Source organism: Callospermophilus lateralis, chromosome 2 (assembly GCF_048772815.1).
Source record: "Callospermophilus lateralis isolate mCalLat2 chromosome 2, mCalLat2.hap1, whole genome shotgun sequence".
NCBI lineage: Eukaryota > Metazoa > Chordata > Mammalia > Rodentia > Sciuridae > Callospermophilus > Callospermophilus lateralis.
The window spans coordinates 23,014,623-23,034,656 of record NC_135306.1 but is presented as its reverse complement, the minus strand read 5'-3'; the positions used below and the strand labels follow the sequence as shown (position 1 = coordinate 23,034,656).

General features: G+C 46.1%; 1 protein-coding gene across 5 annotated transcripts in view; it reads left to right on the top strand.

The window, feature by feature from the left end:
• The window catches only part of Palm2akap2 (PALM2 and AKAP2 fusion), a 457,063-nt gene that overhangs the window by 413,197 nt on the left and 23,832 nt on the right, over nucleotides 1-20,034 (top strand). For 4 of the 5 annotated variants that reach the window (XM_076845693.2, XM_076845695.2, XM_076845696.2 and 1 more), the window contains one exon: nucleotides 12,137-14,534. In XM_076845693.2, the coding sequence (XP_076701808.2) occupies nucleotides 12,137-14,534 (2,398 nt within the window). Of the gene's footprint in view, nucleotides 1-2,218; nucleotides 2,279-12,136; nucleotides 14,535-20,034 lie in introns of those variants that run through there. The other variant, XM_076845698.2, reaches the window with a different exon arrangement.

The window sequence follows — 20,034 nt, the reverse complement described above, 5'->3', positions numbered from 1 at the left end:
TGCCCAGGGACTCAGGTGTTAGCAGAGGTGGGCTAGCTCTGTGTGCTTTTACAACCCAAACTTAACCTTGCCGATGTCATGTCTCCCTCTTCCTCTGAGTATGAACCACTTTATTGGAGTACCCAATGGTGACTTTGCTGCAGAATATTTTTTTTTAAAGCTCTATCCCCCCATTTTTTTTTGGCAGCTGGGCTGGGGTGAGTGTGCTATGCATGCATAAATATGAGTGTGAGAGCATGCATGTGTGTATGTATTATTTTTTTCAGGCGCCTTAACAGAGTTCCACAAATTGAGTAGCCTATAAAACCGAAATGTATTTTGTCTCACAGCTCCAGTTCTTATTCTTCCTCCTCTGTCCTTATTCCTTTTTAAAATTTTTATTTATTTATTTTTCAGATAGGGTCTTTCTATGTTGCCCAGGCTGGTCTCCAAACTCCTGGACTCAGGCAGTCCTCCAGCCTTAGCCTCCCAAGCAGCTGAGACTCCAGGAGTACACTTAAGAATGAGGAACTGCACCCAGCCCTGGTTCCTCATCCTTCAGCAGAGCAGTGCCATCCCCATGGCATGTGATTTTCCCTCCTTGTTTTACTTTAGACGAGTTGACTAAGTCAAAAGTAGATAGACATCTTGAAATGCCTTTGGCTACACCATAGAACATTCCAATTATGCAGCTATTCCAAAGAGCCACATAAAGTCTGAGTTTCCAAAGAGCTCTCTAGTGACTTGGTCCTACTAGGTTAGTCATTGAGCAACTCCTCGATGTTTCTAAATAGATTTCAGCATATGAAAAACGTTGGTTAGATGTTCTAAATATCTGCAGAGTTTCAGCTTCCTTTTCAAAGGTTCCGCCTGGGTTCCATTTACTCTGGTTTTTCCTTCCTTGCTTCCTGTGTTCCAGAGCGTCCTGGGAGCTCTGTGTTGCTGGCCAACTCGCAGGCCACAGGGGAACCCTGCTGCTGTCTTTGGCTGTTTATGCCACTTTATCAGAACAAACTGCTCCTAAACTGACCTCACATTCCCTAGCCCCAGAGGGCCATGCATAGCATTCGTAGTCCTTTCCACATTCGGCTTACTGTAAATCTGTTTCCTGTATCCAAAATCTTACTGAAGGCAATGAATGTCTCATTGCACCGAGTTGGTCTGAAATTCTGACTTTCTAGTCAGCTGGACCCTTAGCTATGCCTCCAGATCAACCTAGAGCTCTGGGGAATGAGGTGGGTAGAACCTGGGGACAGAGATGGGAGCCAGTGGGTGTCTGCAGGTAGGGGACACTGATAAACACCACCCCACAAGACTGAGTGGAACTGTGGTGAACAAGCAAGCGAGGGACATCTTTGTGACAGTCGTGTCTCTCTTTAAGGCAAACACAGATCTGTTTTCCTGGTGGCAGAAGATTATTGGTTAGCTATGCAGTGGTGGAGCCATCTACCCCAGTGCTCCTTGAAATGGGAGCCCTCACCTCTGACTTGAGGCTCACCCGCCCACTTCAGCGTGGGCTTTCATGTAGCCAGTTAAAATACATCGTACAGAAAAGACATTCAATTGCATAGAAAGTGCTTGTGAGATAATGTGAAGGAAAAGCAAAAAAGACTACCAAATTGCATATACTGTCTGGCTTCAAATACATTAAATAGAATTTTTAGAAAGAAGCCAGTGGTGGCCCATGCCTGTGATCCCAGCTATCCCAGGAGTCTGGCATGCAGGGATGAAAAGTTTGAAGCCAGCCTGGGCAGCTTAATGAGCCGTTTTTTAAAAAGAAGAATGCAATTAGATATTAACTATTTTTCTCTTTGAGTGGAGATTATAAAAGCTGTCCCGACAAGTCTGTTTAACTGGAGATTTCTCCAGGATCTTTCAAATTTTTTTTTTCAGCCCCAATACCACTGGGATAGTAATTCCTTGCTTGTCCCAAGGCCTATCTCTGAATTTTCAAGAATTGGTAACTGGTTTATATGGACACCTCCAAGCTCTTGCTTTGCTGCTCAGCTTCTGAGCTTGACAGAAGCAAGCTAGAGCTGCCTGCAGCAGGGCAGACCGCTGCCCTCCAGGCCTGGCCAGCTAGGGAGGGGCCAGACCTTGGGGGGGCGGTTAAAGTCCTTCTTGGTATGAATGGCCTTTTAGGGAGCAGAGGGAGGGCCGATGGTGACATCACAGTCTTCAGTCAGGAGACTCCAAAGGAATTTGTCCAGCTCCAGCCAGTGCGTGCCCTGGAATCTATCTGGAAAAAGAGGCAGTTCTGACCGGAGACACACACTCTTGGGCTTTTGCCCTGGGCAGGGTAAGCATGTCTGCTGACCTATCTTTTGTCCTTTTCTTTCTAATGTAATAGGAGAGTGTTCTTCTCCTATTTGAGGCCTGTGTCTTTACAGAGGAGGGGTTTTGAGTGGTGTGATGCTGGACGGTGGAGGAGGCCTTCCCTTGTAGAATGTGGGCAGCTGAGCTTGGATTGGCCATTCAGCGTGCTGCTGCTGCTTTTATTATTATTCATTCTTATTATTTTTGCAATCTTGTAAAACTCCTGGCTCTCATGGTAGAAAGCAAAGGAAGCTCTGCATCTTAGTGACAAGCTACACAAGTCGTCTGTGCCAGGAGAGGCTTTGAAGACCGTTTGAGAGTGTGTCTGTGACAGAGTATTTGTGTACGTTTTTCCAGAACAGAATCTGCCTTATGAAGGGACCAGTGACTCTGTGACTAGTTTTCTATTCGTCCTCTTGTATTTGTCCAAGAGATGCGCTGCTACTCTCCATCTCGCCTTCTACTTTTGTGTTGTGGGGCTCACGGTGTCCGCAGGTGGACTTGTGGCTTCGGCCTCGGAGGTCCCGTGGGGATGGAGGAGCACCCCCTTGGCTCTGCTCGTGCGCACACAGTCATCTCTGCTCTTGGGCACAGAGGGTTAACACTTGAGCACTCCTCTCTCCTTCCTCTGGGCTCTACCTCAACGTAGTAGATTCTGGTGGGTCCACAGCGGTGCTCAGCTTCTGTCCCTGCCATTACTGATTGGGCGAGGCAGGAACCCAAGACCCTGAACTATTTTAAAACCAAGAGGGATGTGACTAAGTCATAAAGATCTGGAGGTAGGCTTGCGTTTGCTTTCAGTGGAATCGCCTGCACTAGAAGTTTCAGGCTACAGGGACCAGAATTCGCTCTGGGGCCTTGATCTTGGTTTATTCCAGAGGTGGGGACTTTGCTGCAAAGTAGTGTCAGTGCCAAGGGACTTTGGTGACTAGAGCATCCGGCAGCCACCCCTAAGGACTCCTGCAAGTCTCATTGGGGGAAACAATAAACTTACCTCTCTTTTCATTCAGGGGAACCCAGAAAGCTCCCAGCGCCTCTCCGCCACTCCCTTAGGGGTGGGTCTGCAAGCTGGGAAAGAAATAACCCTTTCACCAGTTGCCACAGCTAAGGCAACAGCTTCCTTCCTTTCCTCCCCTCCCCAGCGCTCACCCCCTCCACACACACACACACACACAGTCTCCAGTTTATTTCACAGAAAGCCCAAGCTGTAAATGTGTTAATCAACTCCTTGACACAGTCCAGATGCACAACTTGACATTTGCGCTGGCGCCTTTCAGCAGGGGGTGGGGGGCCGTTCTTACCTTAAATGTGAACCACTTTTCTTCATGGGAATGTGAGTCAACGTAGGTGAACCCTGTTCCCCATGCAGGGGCTTCCAGAAGGGGGTTCATGTCGAGCTGGGCCTGAGGCATGAGCCAGGGGGAATGGCAGGACTTGACCACTGCTCTGGCCAAACCCACAGCAGCTCTCTGAAAAAAGGCAGAGCTTGTCTGAGGGGGAGTGGGACTTTGGCCACCAAAGAGTTGAGGTTTCTTTTTAGAACTGCCCTAGTCATGTTCGGCTGTAATGGCTTCATGACCCAGGAGACATTGTTAGTGTTAGTCTGGGGTCAGGGCGTTGACCCCAGGCAGCCTGGTCTAAATTTAGCCTGCAACTGCCCAGGAAGGCTTGGGGTCTGAAGCCTGGCCGCCTGCCTTCTGTCAGCCAGGAGGGGTCTCTGGCCTCCTTGTTTCCCACAGTCTGCACAGGCCCTCAGTTTTATTGGCCGGAAGCAGCTCTGCTGGGGGGTGGAAGAGGAAAGGCTGCCTAGTACTGGAATGTGGTCCGTACTCATTACCACCAGTCCTCTCCTCTGCACATCCCTGGGAGCAGGACGTGGAAAGAGGAAGCCAGCATTCCTGCTCTCTGTGCTTCAGAGGTGGCCGAAGAGGCCACCGAGTCCCACTCCTCTAGCCAGCCATCTTCAGCAGGGAGGGACAGAGGAGCTGCAGGACAGCCAGCCTGGGGGGACTTTGGTGGGTTCAGCTTTCTCTGTGTAGCCTGCACTGTCAAACACCATTGAAAAGGCCCAGAATCGTCTTTCCAGTTATTGCTGAGCTTCCTTCACCTTGTGCTATTTGTTCTTTTTATGTGAATTGGTACTTCTTCCCTCCAAGCCTGGTGAGCTCCATGCTGGGTAGTGGGCAATCATTCAACTCAGCTTTGGGGATGCACATGGCCCCAGGTACAGGACATGATGGAGGTGTCGTGCAGGTTTGCTGAGCATCCGCCCCATCCAGTTTCACTCCTTCCTCCCATTGGCCTTTGTGACGGAGACATCTGGGTCCAGAGAGTCTAGAAGAACCACTCTTGGGGCAGCCACGCAGGGCCCGCCGAGCTAGTTCTTTGCTGGATGGTGATTGTGCCCTGTGTGCTAAACAGGGGACTGGAGAAAAAGAAAGAGGGCAGAGGTAAGAAGAGAAAATGGGTGTGCTTTTTGATTTTTCCAACTATGAGGAGGTTTTTATTTCCTAGCCATGCCTCTGTTCCTAGGCCAAGAGTGAGGGTATATTTTTGATGGAACTTAAAATAACTGGATTAAAGGATCGGGTCACCTATTACCTGGGGAAAGCTTTTCTAATTTAAATATCATGGCTTTAGTAGGAAGTAATCTGGGTTATTCAGAACTGAAAAGCCTGGCTGTGCAGCGGGTACCTGATGTTTGAGTGATTTGGGTCATGCGCTGTGCATTTAGGCTAGGAAGCCCGGAGGTGGGGTCCTGGTGGGGAAGAGGGGAAGCTGTGAACCAAGCAGGTATTCAGAGTGGGTAGGAGCTTCAACTTTCTGGTCTGGTAGGGAAAGACACTGTTCTGATGTCTGGACCCAGCCAGACCTGCTAAGAACATTCTTTCTGGGAAAGAGGTGCCTGGCTGCAGGCCCAGGTTCCCTGAGGAGGAAGAAAGCACATTGGTGTCCATTGCCCAGCAGAGCAGGGGCCCCGGCTTCTAGAATCTCACTTGTGCCCTTGACTTTGTGGTGTTGGTGGGAAGTCACAGCCCTTTCCCACTGTGATGTGGGATCTTAGTATGTCACCTTTGGGAGGCTGTCAGAGAAATCAGAGTATCCAGTTCCGAGGGTAGCCCACAGGGTGAAATGCCTGAGACTGTGCAGGAAGTTTCTATGGGAGGACCTGACAGGCAGAAACGGAAACTGTGCCTCTACGGAGTCTCTCTGCCTCAGTCTGAATAAAGAAAGGGGTTATTGACTCTTTAAAGCCAAGTTCTGAGTCTCACATACCTACAGAAATTCAGGAGAGCAAGTGTCAACCAAAAAGCCAAGTAAATATTCTTTCAATCCATCAATTCTTAACATTTCCCACGTTATTTGGGAAGCCTCCTGTCATAGAGAATACCTTTTGACAGACTGAGAGAGTTAAGGACTGACCTTTCAATATCTGCTATGCCAGTTAATAGCCAGGTATGATCTTAGGGGAAAAGTCTTTTTATTTCTCGAAACTTCTTATTCTGAGTCTTAAAACTGCAGTAAGATCCCTGCCTTTCCCGTTTAACAGAGGGGTCCTGTTTTTTTGTGTATGTCAGCTGAGACTGTGTACGTGTGTGTGTGTGTGTGTGTGTGTGTGTGTGTGTGTGTGTGTACTGTGGGAGGATAAGCCGTCAGACTTACCTCAGCAACTGCATGAGGTATGATGTTCAGTGTCCACAGGACAGGCTTGCTATACTGCCTCATTCACTCAGACATGCATGTGGCTACCTGAGTCCTGGGGGTGGCAAGTTCTGTTCCATACTATGTGTGACACCACCTCCCTTCCCATGTGAAGGGACCCCCAGGTCTGGGTGGTTCTTGACTGGCCATTCTATTGCATCTTCAATATTCGACTTTTGAGGACATTTTACAAAATTATTCACTTTACATCTTCCTAACTGAATTTAGCTGCAAGTAAAAGTAACACTTAAGGATCTGGGGTGGGGAAAGATTAGGGAGATTAGAGAGATACCTTGGGGTTTGCCTTTTAGTCTTTCCTGGGTCTTTTTGCCTTTAATCTCCTCATGTTGACTGCTTTTCTTCTTAAAGTGAAAACTTCACCATTACCCATTGCTCTTTCCACAAAAGAAAGTCATTCTGCTCCCAGAAAGAATTTAATATGGGTAATTTACTCCTCTGTGTAAAATCATTTAATAATAATGAATATTCACATTGACCATTTTATCATTTTCATAGTATTTTTAGATACATTTTCCAATTTAACTCTGAAAAAGATTTTGAGATATTAGCCCTGCTTAAAAAGGATTTAAGAGAGATTTTTATTAGCCCTGCTTACAAAGGCTTTCAGAGATACTTATCATTAGCGCTGCTTACAAGTTCTGCTCCCAGAAGAGTTCCATAATTGTCGAAGAACTTTTATAGTAGAACAAAGAAATAACCCCAGATTCTGGTCCTTCAACTCCAAACACTAAATCACCACATTTTCTGCATCGCTTAGATGAAGGAGTCCTAGGCATCTGCGTTGTCAGTTCACCCAAGCTAATTTGATTCATATAACTTTTAGGACTTTTAAATAAATTAATAGTGACTTTAGCTGCCAACAGGTTATCAGGTTATATTAAAAGCAGGTCATAGGGCTGGGGAGTGTGGCTCAGTGGTAGAGAACTTGCCTAGCACTTGTGAGGCACTGGTTTCGATCCTCAGCACAACATAAAAATAAACAAATAAAATTAAGGTATTGTGTTTAATCTATAACCACAAAATAATAATAATAATAATTTAAAAAGCAGGCCATAATAATTTAAAAAGCAGGACATAGATCAAGTTCTGGTACTCACACTTACATTTGTTTAGTAAAACTCTTAAAAATAGGCATAAAAATAATTTTCTGTAACCTCCCTGGTCTCAGCTTTCTGAGATTAAAGAGGCTCTGGTCCCACCTTGAAAGAAGATAGATGTGGCAGTTTTGCAAAGGATGTTATTTACTGGTTATCGGGTGTTAAACCACTTGGGTCCTCTGAACCGCAAACACCAGCCATAAGTCTGTAGAAACCACAACGGGGCTCACCCTCTTTAAATAAAAGGGTGGGGTGTTTGGCTAGTCCACAAATTTGAACTGCATCTTTTTCCGTCCACTTCTGACATTCATTATGCTAATTGACAAGCCACTAATTTCACTAATGGAAACCCATTTCTCACTTTAATGATGCTAATTAGCAAAGCTTCAGGGGTCCTGGAGAGTTAAAAGGGAACTGAAATCCTGGAGGAAACAGCACCTATGGAGCCTGGGATTTCTGATTAGATCCTAGTTGAGGACTCCTTGAGGGTCTGTCTATTCCTAGGATGGTTGTCTGTCCCAGAATGTAATTTAAACTAATTTCAGAAACACATGGCTGCCTTATATTGTCTCTACCCAAGTGTTTTAAAGTAAATTTTAGACTTCCTAACCAGCGGTTAGCTATTCTGGGAAACCAGGAGGAAGGGCAGGTTCTCTGTACCATGGTATTAGGGCTCCACCTGGAGGGGTGGCTGTGGCAGGCAGAGGATCTCCCACAGCCCCCTTGCCACCCTCATTTTTCTTAGCAGCACCCTAGTTTTTTCTTTGACCTTAGAAAACGCAATTTGGTGGTTCTTTCATATCTTCGTCTTCTTTGCATTGGGGCAGTTTATATCAGAAAGGACTTTCCAGTTGATTTGATGAATGCATATTTTATCTGATTCTGGAGTCAGGGTCACTTTATCTGAAGCTTGGGGAAAATTCTGGTCCTTCTTATCTTCAAAGGGAGCAATAAGCATTGGTTGGTTTAAACAGGACATCATTTAATGATGCCCAGTCCAGAAACGCGGGATTTCCAGTTCATTTGCATTTACCTGGTGTAGTTTCTGGTGGCTTTGATCACATTGGGTCATCATGCGTAAAGGTAAATTCTTCCTGCCCAGAGTAGAACTTAAGAATTCGCTCTTGTTAGAATTGTTGCCTAACTTCACCAGAACTCAGGACCTCTGATGCATGACTGTGAATCAGTACAGCAGAGTTGTTTGTCTCATTAAGTACTTTACTGAGTAGGGCCTAGAGCCAGAGACTCTCAGAAGTAAGTTGGAAATTGAGTAGCAGGAAGAATTTTCTAAATTTATAGGAAGTACAGGGCTGGACCCCAGGTAACTCACAGGAAGGGAAACCCCTTTCCTGTTTATACCTTCCAGTGTTTAGATTAGAAGAAGAAGGAAAAAAAAGTGCTGGAAAAGAATCATCTCAAATTATAACGGGACACCAGAATTAGATTTTTTTTGGGGGGGCGGGGGTTACCAGGGATTGCATTCAGGGGCACTCGACCACTGAGCCACAGCCCCAGCCCTATTTTGTATTTTATTTAGAGACAGGGTCTCACTGAGTTGCTTAGTGCCCTGCTTTTGCTGAGGCTGGCTTTGAACTTGCAATCCTCCTGCCTCAGCCTCCCGTGTCACTGGGATTACAGGTGTATGCACCACCCAGGCTTACATTTTTAACCAGCAACCAGTATTTTTAATATCTTGGGTTGACAGATCACAGAACATAACTTACTATTTTTTTGTTGAGATGTAATATTTATACATCTTTATGTGGTATATTTATGGTAATTCAACATGCATCAAATCAGAATCATATACACTTTCATCTTGGGGAATTTCATATACTTGTTATCATTTATGACTCAAGTAAAGGCAATATTTTTTAGTATTTATTTTTTAGTCGTAGTTGGACACAGTATCTTTATTTTTATGTGGTGCTAAGGATCGAACCCAGGGCCTCGCACGAGCTAGGTGAGTACTCTACTGCTAGGCCACAATCCCAGCTCCAAAGGCAATATATTTGACACTAAAAACACATACCACCAAATACTCTTCGAAGATTTAAAAAAATCTATATCGGGAACAGTTGTTTCTAGTTCAAAAAGGATGTGTTGGAAAAGTCCATATAAGCTTTGAATTCTAAAAGGAGAAAGCTGACGTGTATCTGCTCATCCATTATGGACCACCTGAACTGTGGGGCCTTTGGGGAGAAAGGGACAGGGATGACCATATGAGGCTCAAGAAGAGAGCTCAGGACATCCTGTGAAAATGGGCCCCGCCACTGCTACCTCTGATCAGCAAGGAAACACAGAGAGGAAAGTTCTTCACTTTGTCTGACTCTAAGTCAACTCTAGAATAGGGTCGTGCTTCCTGGGAAGCTTGGGAAGTCCGATTTTTCTTAAGGATCTCTCTTCTGAAGCTTATTGTTCCTTTGTGGCCCTGAAGAGGAAGCCTCCTGCATGTTGAATGAATGGACTCATGAATAAATGAACTAGAGAATTATTTGCCTTTTGCCCCTCCACATTTCCCTCCTTCCCTTCCTCAACTATTGGGAAGTGTTTTGTGTTTCAGTAGAGCAGTGATTATTGGACCACATTTCAATCCCAGTAGCTTCCTGCTGTTTCCTAACCCCATCTGCCAAAGCTGAAAGGGCAGAGGGAAAACTGCTTCCCATGAATTAGTGGCCAGATGAAGCTGGGGTTAATGTGACCTGTATGGCTCCTGGTTGGCCTGTTTGTTCCCGTAATAGCTTTACACGGAACCGGTTCACGTTGGCCTAGGTTGACTTGAAATTGAATGCCAGCCAGTGTGTTTCAGGCATTCAAATTTTTTGTAATTCTTAATGACTTATGAGAAGTTACTGATAATTTTCTTGCCAAAACATAGTTTAGCTCAGTGGTTTTATTTTATTTTATTTTTTTATATCTTTATTTATTTATCTTTTATGTGGTGCTAAGGATTGAACCGAGTGGCTCACATGTGCGAGGTTTTATTTTATTAAATTTTTTTCAGTACAAGGCATTGCATTCAGGGGTGCTCTATCAATGAGATACATCCCCAGCCCTTTTTATTTTTTATTTGGAGACACAGCCTCCATGAATTGTAAAGGCTGGCCTCAAATTTGTGATCCTCCCACCTCAGCCTCTTTGGTCCAGGATTGATTATAGGCATGCACCACTGTGAACAGCTAGCTCAGTGGTTTTAAAGGGGCAACAAAACCTTCTTAGACATCTTTAGTTCATTCTAAAGGTAAAAGAACCGTTAGTTATAATGATTGAAAATAAAGACCTTGGCTGAGGTTAGGGCTGAGTGGCAGAACGCTTGTCTAGCATGTGTGAGGCACTGGGTTTGATTCTCAATACTATATATAAGCAAATAAAATAAAGATCCATCAACAGCATACACGTGTATGTACCTTAAAAAAAATAAAGACCTTAATGATTATAGTCATCAAGTACAAGACAAGGAACTTTTTGGAAAATCTTAAAAAGGCCAAACTAACTCTGGAAGAACATCAAAGATCAAAAAGGTGGGCTGGGGATGTAGCTCAGTGGTAGAGTGCTTGCCTAGCATGTGTGAGGCACTGGGTTTGATCCTTAGCACCACATAAAAATAAACAAAATAAAGGCATTCTGTCCATCTACAACTACAAAAATATTTTTTAAAAAAATCAAAAGGTATTTACAAAGAAGGAATAGCTTTTATTGTTGCCTGTTACTAGCAAAAAAATACATGCTACTTGATTGATTCAAGTTTGAAGGAGAATGTGGTAAGTGAAGGAGGTCCCTAGTTTCTGCATAGTTATTAGAGTTTTGCAATCCTGGGCGTAGAATGAATGCTCAAGCCCTTAGACCTCATGAAATAAAATTTTAATTTCCACTTTTCCTGGAAGAATTTTGTAATCATTCCCTGAGAATCATCATAAGGTGGTGTTTTAATATTACAATCTAAGCCTTCAAAATTGTTGAAAACTTAAATAAATGTAAATTGTACCATTTGAGAGTTTTGCATTGTACCATGTCAGTAGTACCTGGCACACCCTAGGAAACAAAGCTGACTAAGGTGTTAAGGAAATCCTTGTAGGGAGCTCAATTCAAGTTCATAATTTATTGCTGGAATTCTCTCAGATAAACCTGAGTCCTTTGATATTTAAAAAAAAAAAAAAGAAATCACAGAATTTAAAAAGTACTCTTACTAAAATAGTGTCAAATAACCAATTCCATGAATGAGCTCAATAACTGATGGAGAGCTATGACATGTTTAAAAATGCATCAAGAGGGGCTAGAGTTGTGGCTCGGTGGTAGAGCACTTGCCTGGCATGTGTGAGGCCCTGGGATCCATCCTCAGCATTACATATAAATAAGATAAAAGATCCATTTACAACCAAAACCACATCAAGAAGACATGATTTTCTTACCCAACCACAAATTGGAGATATCAAATACAAAGCATTTTAGAAACCAGAAGGGAGGTGCCAGGGGTGACTGGCTTTCCAAACAACAGTCCACTAAGGAATATTGTTTTGATGCAGCCCCCGAGAACAGAACTATGTAGTCAGTGGCTTTGGTTGTGGCGTTTAATGCACACGGTCAGTTACGGCCATGGCAGTGGGGCACTGTAGCTGAGAAGGGCCACTGAAGGGATCTACTGTTTTCTAGTATTTTATTATGGAAAGATTTTCCAAAAAGTTCCTTGTTTCTGGCAGAGAATGGTGTTTTTAAGACTTGTTCATGCAAAAAGACCTTCTTTTTATAACCGGGGACATGTACAGAGCCCCATGACAAAGCCTTAGTAGTTGGCTATGAACTATTTTAGAAGACTATGGTGCATCAATTATGTAACCTCTTCCATGTTAGGAGATCAAATTTAAAAATGGAGCCAACATCCAATAAACAAGATGAAATCTGTAAATTCAAGAGGGTTAGGCACCTCTTCCCGCAACAAAATTAATATTTGAGATATTACTAGGAGGGAGATCTCTACTTAAGAACAACATTTAACCTTGACTTTTGTTTTCTCTTTATTCCAGAAGCCCCCGCAGCTTTCTGAGGATGATATCCAGCTGAAAACTGAGAGAGACAGCTGTCGTGCCAATCTCCTGGAGCCTGCTCCCAGATCTCTTCCCTCCGATCACCAAAACATGGAAATTGAGGTGTCTGTTACAGAATGTAAAAGTGTTCCTGGAATCACCTCTACCCCCCATTCCATAGACCACCCCTCCCCATTCTATTCGCCCCCTCACAATGGCCTCCTCTCTGATCACCATGAGTCCCTGGATAATGATGTGGCCCGAGAGATCCGATATCTAGATGAGGTGCTGGAGGCCAACTGCTGTGATTCTTCGGTGGATGGAACTTACAACGGGACATCCTCCCCAGAGCCTGGTGCGGCCACCCTGGTGGGCAGCCTGAGCCCACCAGCCCACCCAGCCACCCAGCCGGAACCCGCCGAGGGAGCCGCGGGCAGGCGGGCACCCCCGCACATCGAGCTCAGCAGAAGCCCCTCTGACACCATGGCCGAGACGGAAAGAGTGAATGGCCATTCCCCCGACCAGCCCCAGGACACACCAGGGGACAGCCTGCAGGCCCCTGCGAGCCCCAGCTCCTCCACCAGCTCCCGCTGTTCTTCCCGAGACGGGGAGTTCACGCTCACCACCCTGAAGAAGGAGGCCAAGTTTGAGCTGCGCGCCTTCCACGAAGACAAGAAGCCCTCCAAGCTCTTCGAGGAGGACGAGCGTGAGAAGGAGCAGTTCTGTGTGAGGAAGGTGAGGCCCTCGGAGGAGATGCTGGAGCTGGAGAAGGAGAGGAGAGAGCTCATCCGGAGTCAGGCGGTGAAGAAGAATCCCGGCATCGCTGCCAAGTGGTGGAATCCCCCGCAGGAGAAGACCATCGAGGAACAGCTGGACGAGGAACACCTGGAGTCGCACAAAAAGTACAAGGAGCGCAAGGAGAGGAGGGCCCAGCAGGAGCAGCAGCAGCTGCAGCAGCTGTTGCAACAGCAGCAGCAGCAGCCCCCTCCAGAGCTCTGCGCAGCCCCTGCTTCCGCTCAAGGGACTGAAAAGGAGGACATTGTCACAGAACAGATTGACTTCTCTGCCGCTCGCAAACAGTTCCAGCTGATGGAGAGTTCCAGGCAGACGGGGGCCAAGGGCCAGAGTACACCCCGGCTGTTCTCCATCAAGCCTTTCTACCGGCCTCTGGGGTCCATCCACTCGGACAAACCCCCGACCATCCTGAGACCGGCTTCTATGGGGGTAGCTCCAGAGGACAGTGGCGTGTCTGCAGCCAAGGGGCAGAAAGCCCCCTGTACGCTGGAGAGCCAGTCGGCGGGAGGAGGCCCTGGCAGCACCGCCCCTCAGGGAAAGGAAGGGCCCTACAGCGAGCCCTCCAAACGTGGGCCCTTATCTAAACTGTGGGCCGAGGACAGTGAGTTTACCAGCGCCCGGGCTGTCCTCACCGTGGTCAAGGATGATGAGCATGGCATTTTGGATCAGTTCTCGAGATCGGTCAATGTCTCTTTGACCCAAGAGGAGCTTGACTCAGGTTTGGATGAGCTGTCGGTGAGGTCCCAGGACACCACGGTCCTGGAGACCTTGTCCAACGACTTCAGCATGGACAACATCAGTGACAGTGGGGCGTCCAACGAGACAACCAATGCCCTCCAGGAAAACTCCCTGGCTGACTTCTCTCTGCCTCAGACTCCACAGACAGACAATCCCTCTGAGGGCCGAGAGGGCGTCTCCAAGTCATTTAGCGATCATGGTTTCTATTCCCCGTCCTCCACACTGGGGGACTCCCCGTCGGTGGATGAGTCCTTGGAATATCAGGCTGGTCTCCTGGTGCAGAATGCCATTCAACAAGCCATAGCCGAGCAGGTGGACAAGGCCGCGCCCCAGGCCGGCAAGCCTGGAGCAGAGCAGCGGAGACCTGACACAACCCTCGAGGGAGCTGAAACCGGAGCTGCTGGCCCGGAGAAGCCCCAGAGCATGTTTGAGCCACCTCAAGTGTCCTCTCCTGTTCAAGAGAAAAGGGATGTATTACCAAAGATTCTGCCTGCGGAGGACAGGGCTCTCAGGGAAAGGGGGCCCTCCCAGCTACCACCAACCGGGCAGCCCAGTGGCCCAGTCAACATGGAGGAGACCAGGCCCGAGGGGGGCTATTTCAGCAAGTACTCGGAGGCTGCTGAGCTGAGAAGCACAGCCTCCCTCCTGGCCACTCAAGAATCCGACGTGATGGTCGGGCCCTTCAAGTTGAGGTCAAGGAAGCAGCGGACGTTGTCCATGATCGAAGAAGAGATCCGAGCAGCCCAGGAGAGGGAAGAGGAGCTGAAGCGGCAGAGACAAGTCTTGCAGAGCGCACCGAGCCCCAGGACCAGGAACGCCCCATCGCTGCCCTCCCGAACCGCGTCCGGCTACAAAACCGCCCCAGGTAAGTGGAGGCTGCCTCCTGCACTTGGACACGCGGGAATCTGATTCCAGCATAGGAGTTTCGGTGTGGAGCCCCCGCTGCGCGTGTGGCAGGGGGCAGTGGCATGAGGCTGTCGGCGCCAGGAGGGTCAGAGTGCCTCTGGAGGAACCTGGAGCCCCGATGGTGTCTCCCACTTCCCAGCAGAGGTGGTAGCCCCTGGCCTGTGGTTCCATCTTGTCCTTGGCTTATTACACAAAATCATTTTCTGTTATCGGAAGGGCGGCCTCTTGGCAGGGATCCAGTCGTGTAAGGCACAGAACCCATCAGGGCGGGCCCGCCTGTGGACTGTATGAAGTCAGTGGCTTGACCTTCAATGACTCGAATGAAATCAAACCTATTCGATTTGGGGGAACATGCTCTGCTAACCCCCAGGGGTGTTGGGTCCCTTCCTAGCCGTCCTAGTCGCGAGTCAGTGTTGCAGACTGACCCATGGAGGACGTCTCTCTCCATCTTCTGGGCGATCGGATTTGACTTCTCTTACGTCACCACACACCAGTTATAGGCGTGAACAGCTTGATGACGGTCAACAGCAGACTGGTACGTGCCATGGTGGTTCCACGAGTATCTATCACCTGGTGACATTGTCGCCGTTTCCTGGGGTCAGTACCCTCTATGATGTTCACACAGGGATGAGGTGACTTAACAGTGCATTTCTCAGAACGTGTTCCCTGACCGGACGGGAGGCATGCCTGTACTTTGGAACCGGGAGTGGTCTCATCCTATTTAGAGGGATTGAGTTAGAGTAAGCAAAGGCTGGTCTTCAGTCTCCTCCTGTTGTTTTCCCCACCCCCACCCTCGGCAGTCCCTTTCTCGAATAACTGGTGTAGATGGTTGATGTTAGTTAGGGTGATTGCTGTTGCTCCTGTTATGGGTAACAGTGCATGTGAATCTGATGGGAATTGGGGACCCATGCAGTTTTCTTAGAGAAGAGCTGCTCCTATGTCACCAGTCCGTGTTGAGATCAGTGCAGACATTGATAGATACAGCATTTGAAAACTCTTACAGCAATTTTCTATTGTCCAAATGTGGGGTTTCGTATTTACAGAAATATTGGTCCACAATGGACTGGGGGCGGGAGGGATGGGTCCTTTGCCAGAGATAATTTTAGAAGCATTACTTTAAAGTAGGATTGTCCACCCAGATCTTAAGTCATCTTGACGCTTGGCTTCCATTACATCTGTTATGACGCAAAGTCACTCTTCAGTATTGATTTTTAAATTTCGAAACCACTTCAAACCTTAAGAAAAATCCCCAAGTACAAACATGTTTCTAAGAGTAGATTGCCAAACACGATGCCCTATGAACCCCAGTTTTGTAAAATGCCCCTCAGTTTGGGCCTTTCCCGTGATGACATTCAGGTTGTATGCATCTTTGGTAGGAACACCATATATTTGGTGCTGCATCCTCACTGTCTCCAAATAGGTAGTAGCTGGTATTAGTGTGTCCCATGTCGGGGGCAGCTTTTAGCTCGGATCATTTAATATTATGATTATTATTTTGGTGGTGCTGGGGATCGAACCCAGGGCCTTGTGCATGTGAAACAAGCACTCTACCAACTGAGCTGTCTCTCCAGCCCTCATTTTATATTATTTTTGATCTCTTCAGTGAGGGAGAAGCTGCGAGGCTTCCCCACAGTAAAGCTACCTTTTTCCATTTCCTTTGTGGGAGATACTTTGATTCTTTTCCCCACTCCTCTCAAATGTTAAATCTATTACTTATATGTCAGTATGGTCTTATGGAAAAGTATTACATTCAATAATTCAATAATTTATCATCTATTTCTTGTTTTGTTTTGGTACTAGGGTATTGAACCCAGGGGCACTCTAACCACTGAGCCACATCCCCAGCCCTTTTTATTTTTTTTTTTACTTAGAGACAGGGTCTCACTAAGTTGATTAGGCTCTTGCTAAGTTGCTGAGGCTGGCCTTGAACTTGCAACCCTCCTTCCTCAGCCTCCTGAGTGGCTGAGATTACAGGTGTGGGCCAGCATGCTCGGCTCGTCTATTTCTTTTCTTGTTTTTATCCTCAATTTGTTCAGAAAGCTCTCACGGGAGTCCTTTCAGGCTAACTTTAGTGTCCTTTTGAGATGTCCTCATTCTTTGAGCATCACTTTTTAAGGATGTTCTAGTTTCATCATATGCTTTTCCAACCCTGAAATCATTCATATCTTCAAAGATCACTTGCTTCTTTTAGCAGAGAATGGTATTTAGAAACCAAGGTCTGGGTATCAGGTGTGCTCAGCAAATTGTCGCTGCTCCCAGGTACCCTCAGTGTACAGATTTAAAGATCATTCGATCGATCTATCTACCGATCGAACCCCAAGTTAACTCTGAGATATTTTAATTCTATTCTAGTACAAGATTCATTCATGTTTTCTTCCTTTCCATATTTATAGCCTCCTTCTTGATAACAAAATGCTTTGATTATTCCAGTTATCCTCAATATGTTCATTACTTGGTTAATCCCCCATCCCCACCATACAGCCAGTCTTCCATTTTCCTCTTCAAACTTCGGTACCAACATCACTTTCTGGATGGCCCCTGCCCGCCCCTTCACCACTACCTCCTTAGCCCACTTGGGCTCCAACCCTCCCTAGGGAGTCACTGTTGTGCTCTGCCCACCTGCATTGAGCACATCCCTCTAGGCCACTGTAGCTTCTCCCACCCCCACTGCAGGCAACACCTAATGACTGTTGGGCTGAATTGAGAAGAAAAGGGAAGAGGAGCAGCACAGGGACCTCCTTCAGGTCATGGCCACAGAGCCAGCTGAGTGCTTGAAGCAAGGAGAATTTTGAGAGAGGAGTTTTTGTCCAGGCTTAAGAGTGACAAGTCACCTTTTTGCAAAGATTCTTAGTTGTCAGGTTTACTTAAAAATTTTTAATTGTGACCTGGCTTGGTACAGAGATAATCTGTTGCGCATCCTGTCCTGGAAAAACGTCTCTTGTACCAGCTTGGTTTCAGCCCAAGCTGGAGAGTCAACTACATGAGTAAGTGATATTAAGGGAACTTGAAGTCTCACTGATGGAGGAAAGTTCTTTGGGCACCTCTACTCCTTCTGCTCACCTGAAAAGCAGGTACCATGGTTCTCCTACACATACCAGTTCAAGCTGGCTCTGCCCTCTTTTGCACTATTTTACTGGAGAACCTATTCTAACGCACATATGACCAGCACTCTATTAGTCTATTCAGATTGCTATAACAGAATGCCATGGACTGAGTAGCTTATAAACAACAGAAATTCATTTCTCACAGTTCTAGAGGCTGGGAAGTCCAATATAAGGTGCCAACAGATTTGATGTCTGGTATTTTCTGGTTCATAGATGACATCTTCTCTTGGTGTCCTTGCAGTCAGCTCTGTATGGCCTCTTTTATAAGAGATCTCATATATGCATAAAGGCTCAGCCTTCAGGGTCTCATCACCTCCGAAGGTCCCCACCCTGTTGGTAATTAGGCTTCAACATATGAACTGGAAAGGGGAGCACAAACATTCAGACCATAGAGGTGGGTATTTGGGTTTTTTTCCTACTCCATCTCTTAATTGAACACTCACCATATTGCCTCCCAAATTACTTCTAGCATGTAAACAGTTGCCTGATATAAAGACATTTCTTGTCATCAAGCTTTCCCACCAGGATTGAGTTGGCCTTAAAACAAGTCAGGGCTTAATGTTGGCACCTGGCATCCAGCAACCCAGGACCACTTTTCCCTCAGCTTCCCTCCGTCCTAATGCTGCTCTCCTTTCCCATGTCCCATCTCCACAGGATAGATTTTGGTCCCTTTAGGAAGATAGTAATTCATCTGTGTAAGTCTGCACTCTTTCATGATCTGGTTGTCACATTGAACACAGTCACCGTTATGACGTGTGTGTCCCTTATTCCTCCATGCTTATTTCTAGAACATTTAAAGAAGATACCAGTCTTCCCAGAATTACAACATGGATAAAAAGAAACTGAATGCAAATGCAATTTTTTTTCTGTCTATGCCTGGAAACCTTTGTTGTTTTACTTGCCAACCAACCTCCAAGTTTGAGATGAAGGAGGAAGCTGACACATTAGTCTGAGAAGTCAAACTGAACAATCCATGGCCAGGGTCAGGACCACTGGCTCTAACTTTGGTTTTGTGAGAGGTATTGCTAAGTCCCTACAGCATGCTTTACATTTCCTGCCAGAAGAAGTGACTCAGCTGGTTTGTTGTGTGATTCAGATTGATGATTCAGTATTAGGTGATGAAAAATATAATTTCTAACTTCTGGTAGAAATATGCTGGAATCTTAAAACATTAAGGCAGATAAAATTTACTGATATCAAGATGCCATACGGAAGAAGAGATGTACTAACCCTTCCCATTGATGAATTATCTAGACACAAACCCTATTCCATTAGTGTCAAAGAGATTTGGTTTTGCTTTGAGTTTGTTTTGTTTTGATTCTTAGCTTTAAAGGGTGGAGAATGATAGGAGTTCTATTTTGATATAGCCATTTTCAAAGATTCCCTATCTGGAAAGTCCATGTTGTTGGCTCTCATTTGACTTTTAAAGGAAGGAGAGCCATTGAAATAGAATTGGAGTGACATTTGTTCATAAAAGGTAAACAAGGTGGGCAGTCCCTGCTCTTAGGGAAGTTTTGATTCAGTAAAGGAAATGACAGCAGCACAGCGGCTTTATGTCAGAGAATCAGGGGGACTGGTGAGAACACAGAACAAACAGTATATCCTCATATCCCCATTTGGAGGATAGGGAAAGTCTTCTTTCCTTGGGGAAATAACCATCTAAGCTGAGAATTGGAGGCAAAGAGGTTGGGCTGAAGGGAGTGGGATAGATTGCTCCTAGAGAGGTTCAGAAGGAATCGAGAACTTGGCACACTTGAAGTATTTAAATCAGGCCAAGGTAGGTTAAGGGAAGAGCTTCGAACAAAACACAAATTGATTTGGAGCCAGGTAACAGAGAGCTAATCAATCACATTAAAAGTCTTAGACTTGAAACTTTATTCTGTGGTCAGTGGAAAGCCAGTGAGAGCTTTCCAAGGGCTAATTGTCTCTGCACATCTCCGAGTTGCCCTGTCTTCATCCATGAATGGGTCCCTGCTTTAGTGCATTAGGCAGGGTTGGATCATGCTCTTCCATGTTCCAGTACTTCTGAAGACATGCCGCCATCTTGACAAACTGCTGAGAGTTTGCACGTGTACGCCCCCTGCTGACAGAGTTCAGCAGTGGAGAATAAAGGAAGCAACTTGGCATCTGCAGGAGGCCTATTTAAAGGGGAGACCCACACACTGCTGTAAAACACTCTTGAGAGAGAATTAGAGGAAGGGGGGGTACCCAAACATTTTTATTGATGTTACATACAGTTAACATCATGTTAGACATGTTTCAAATATCTTTTCAGATTGGGGGTGCCAACAGACAGTTCTCACTTTAGTGCCTGTGTCTATTATTAGATATCCTGGTTTCACTTCCAAGTTCTAA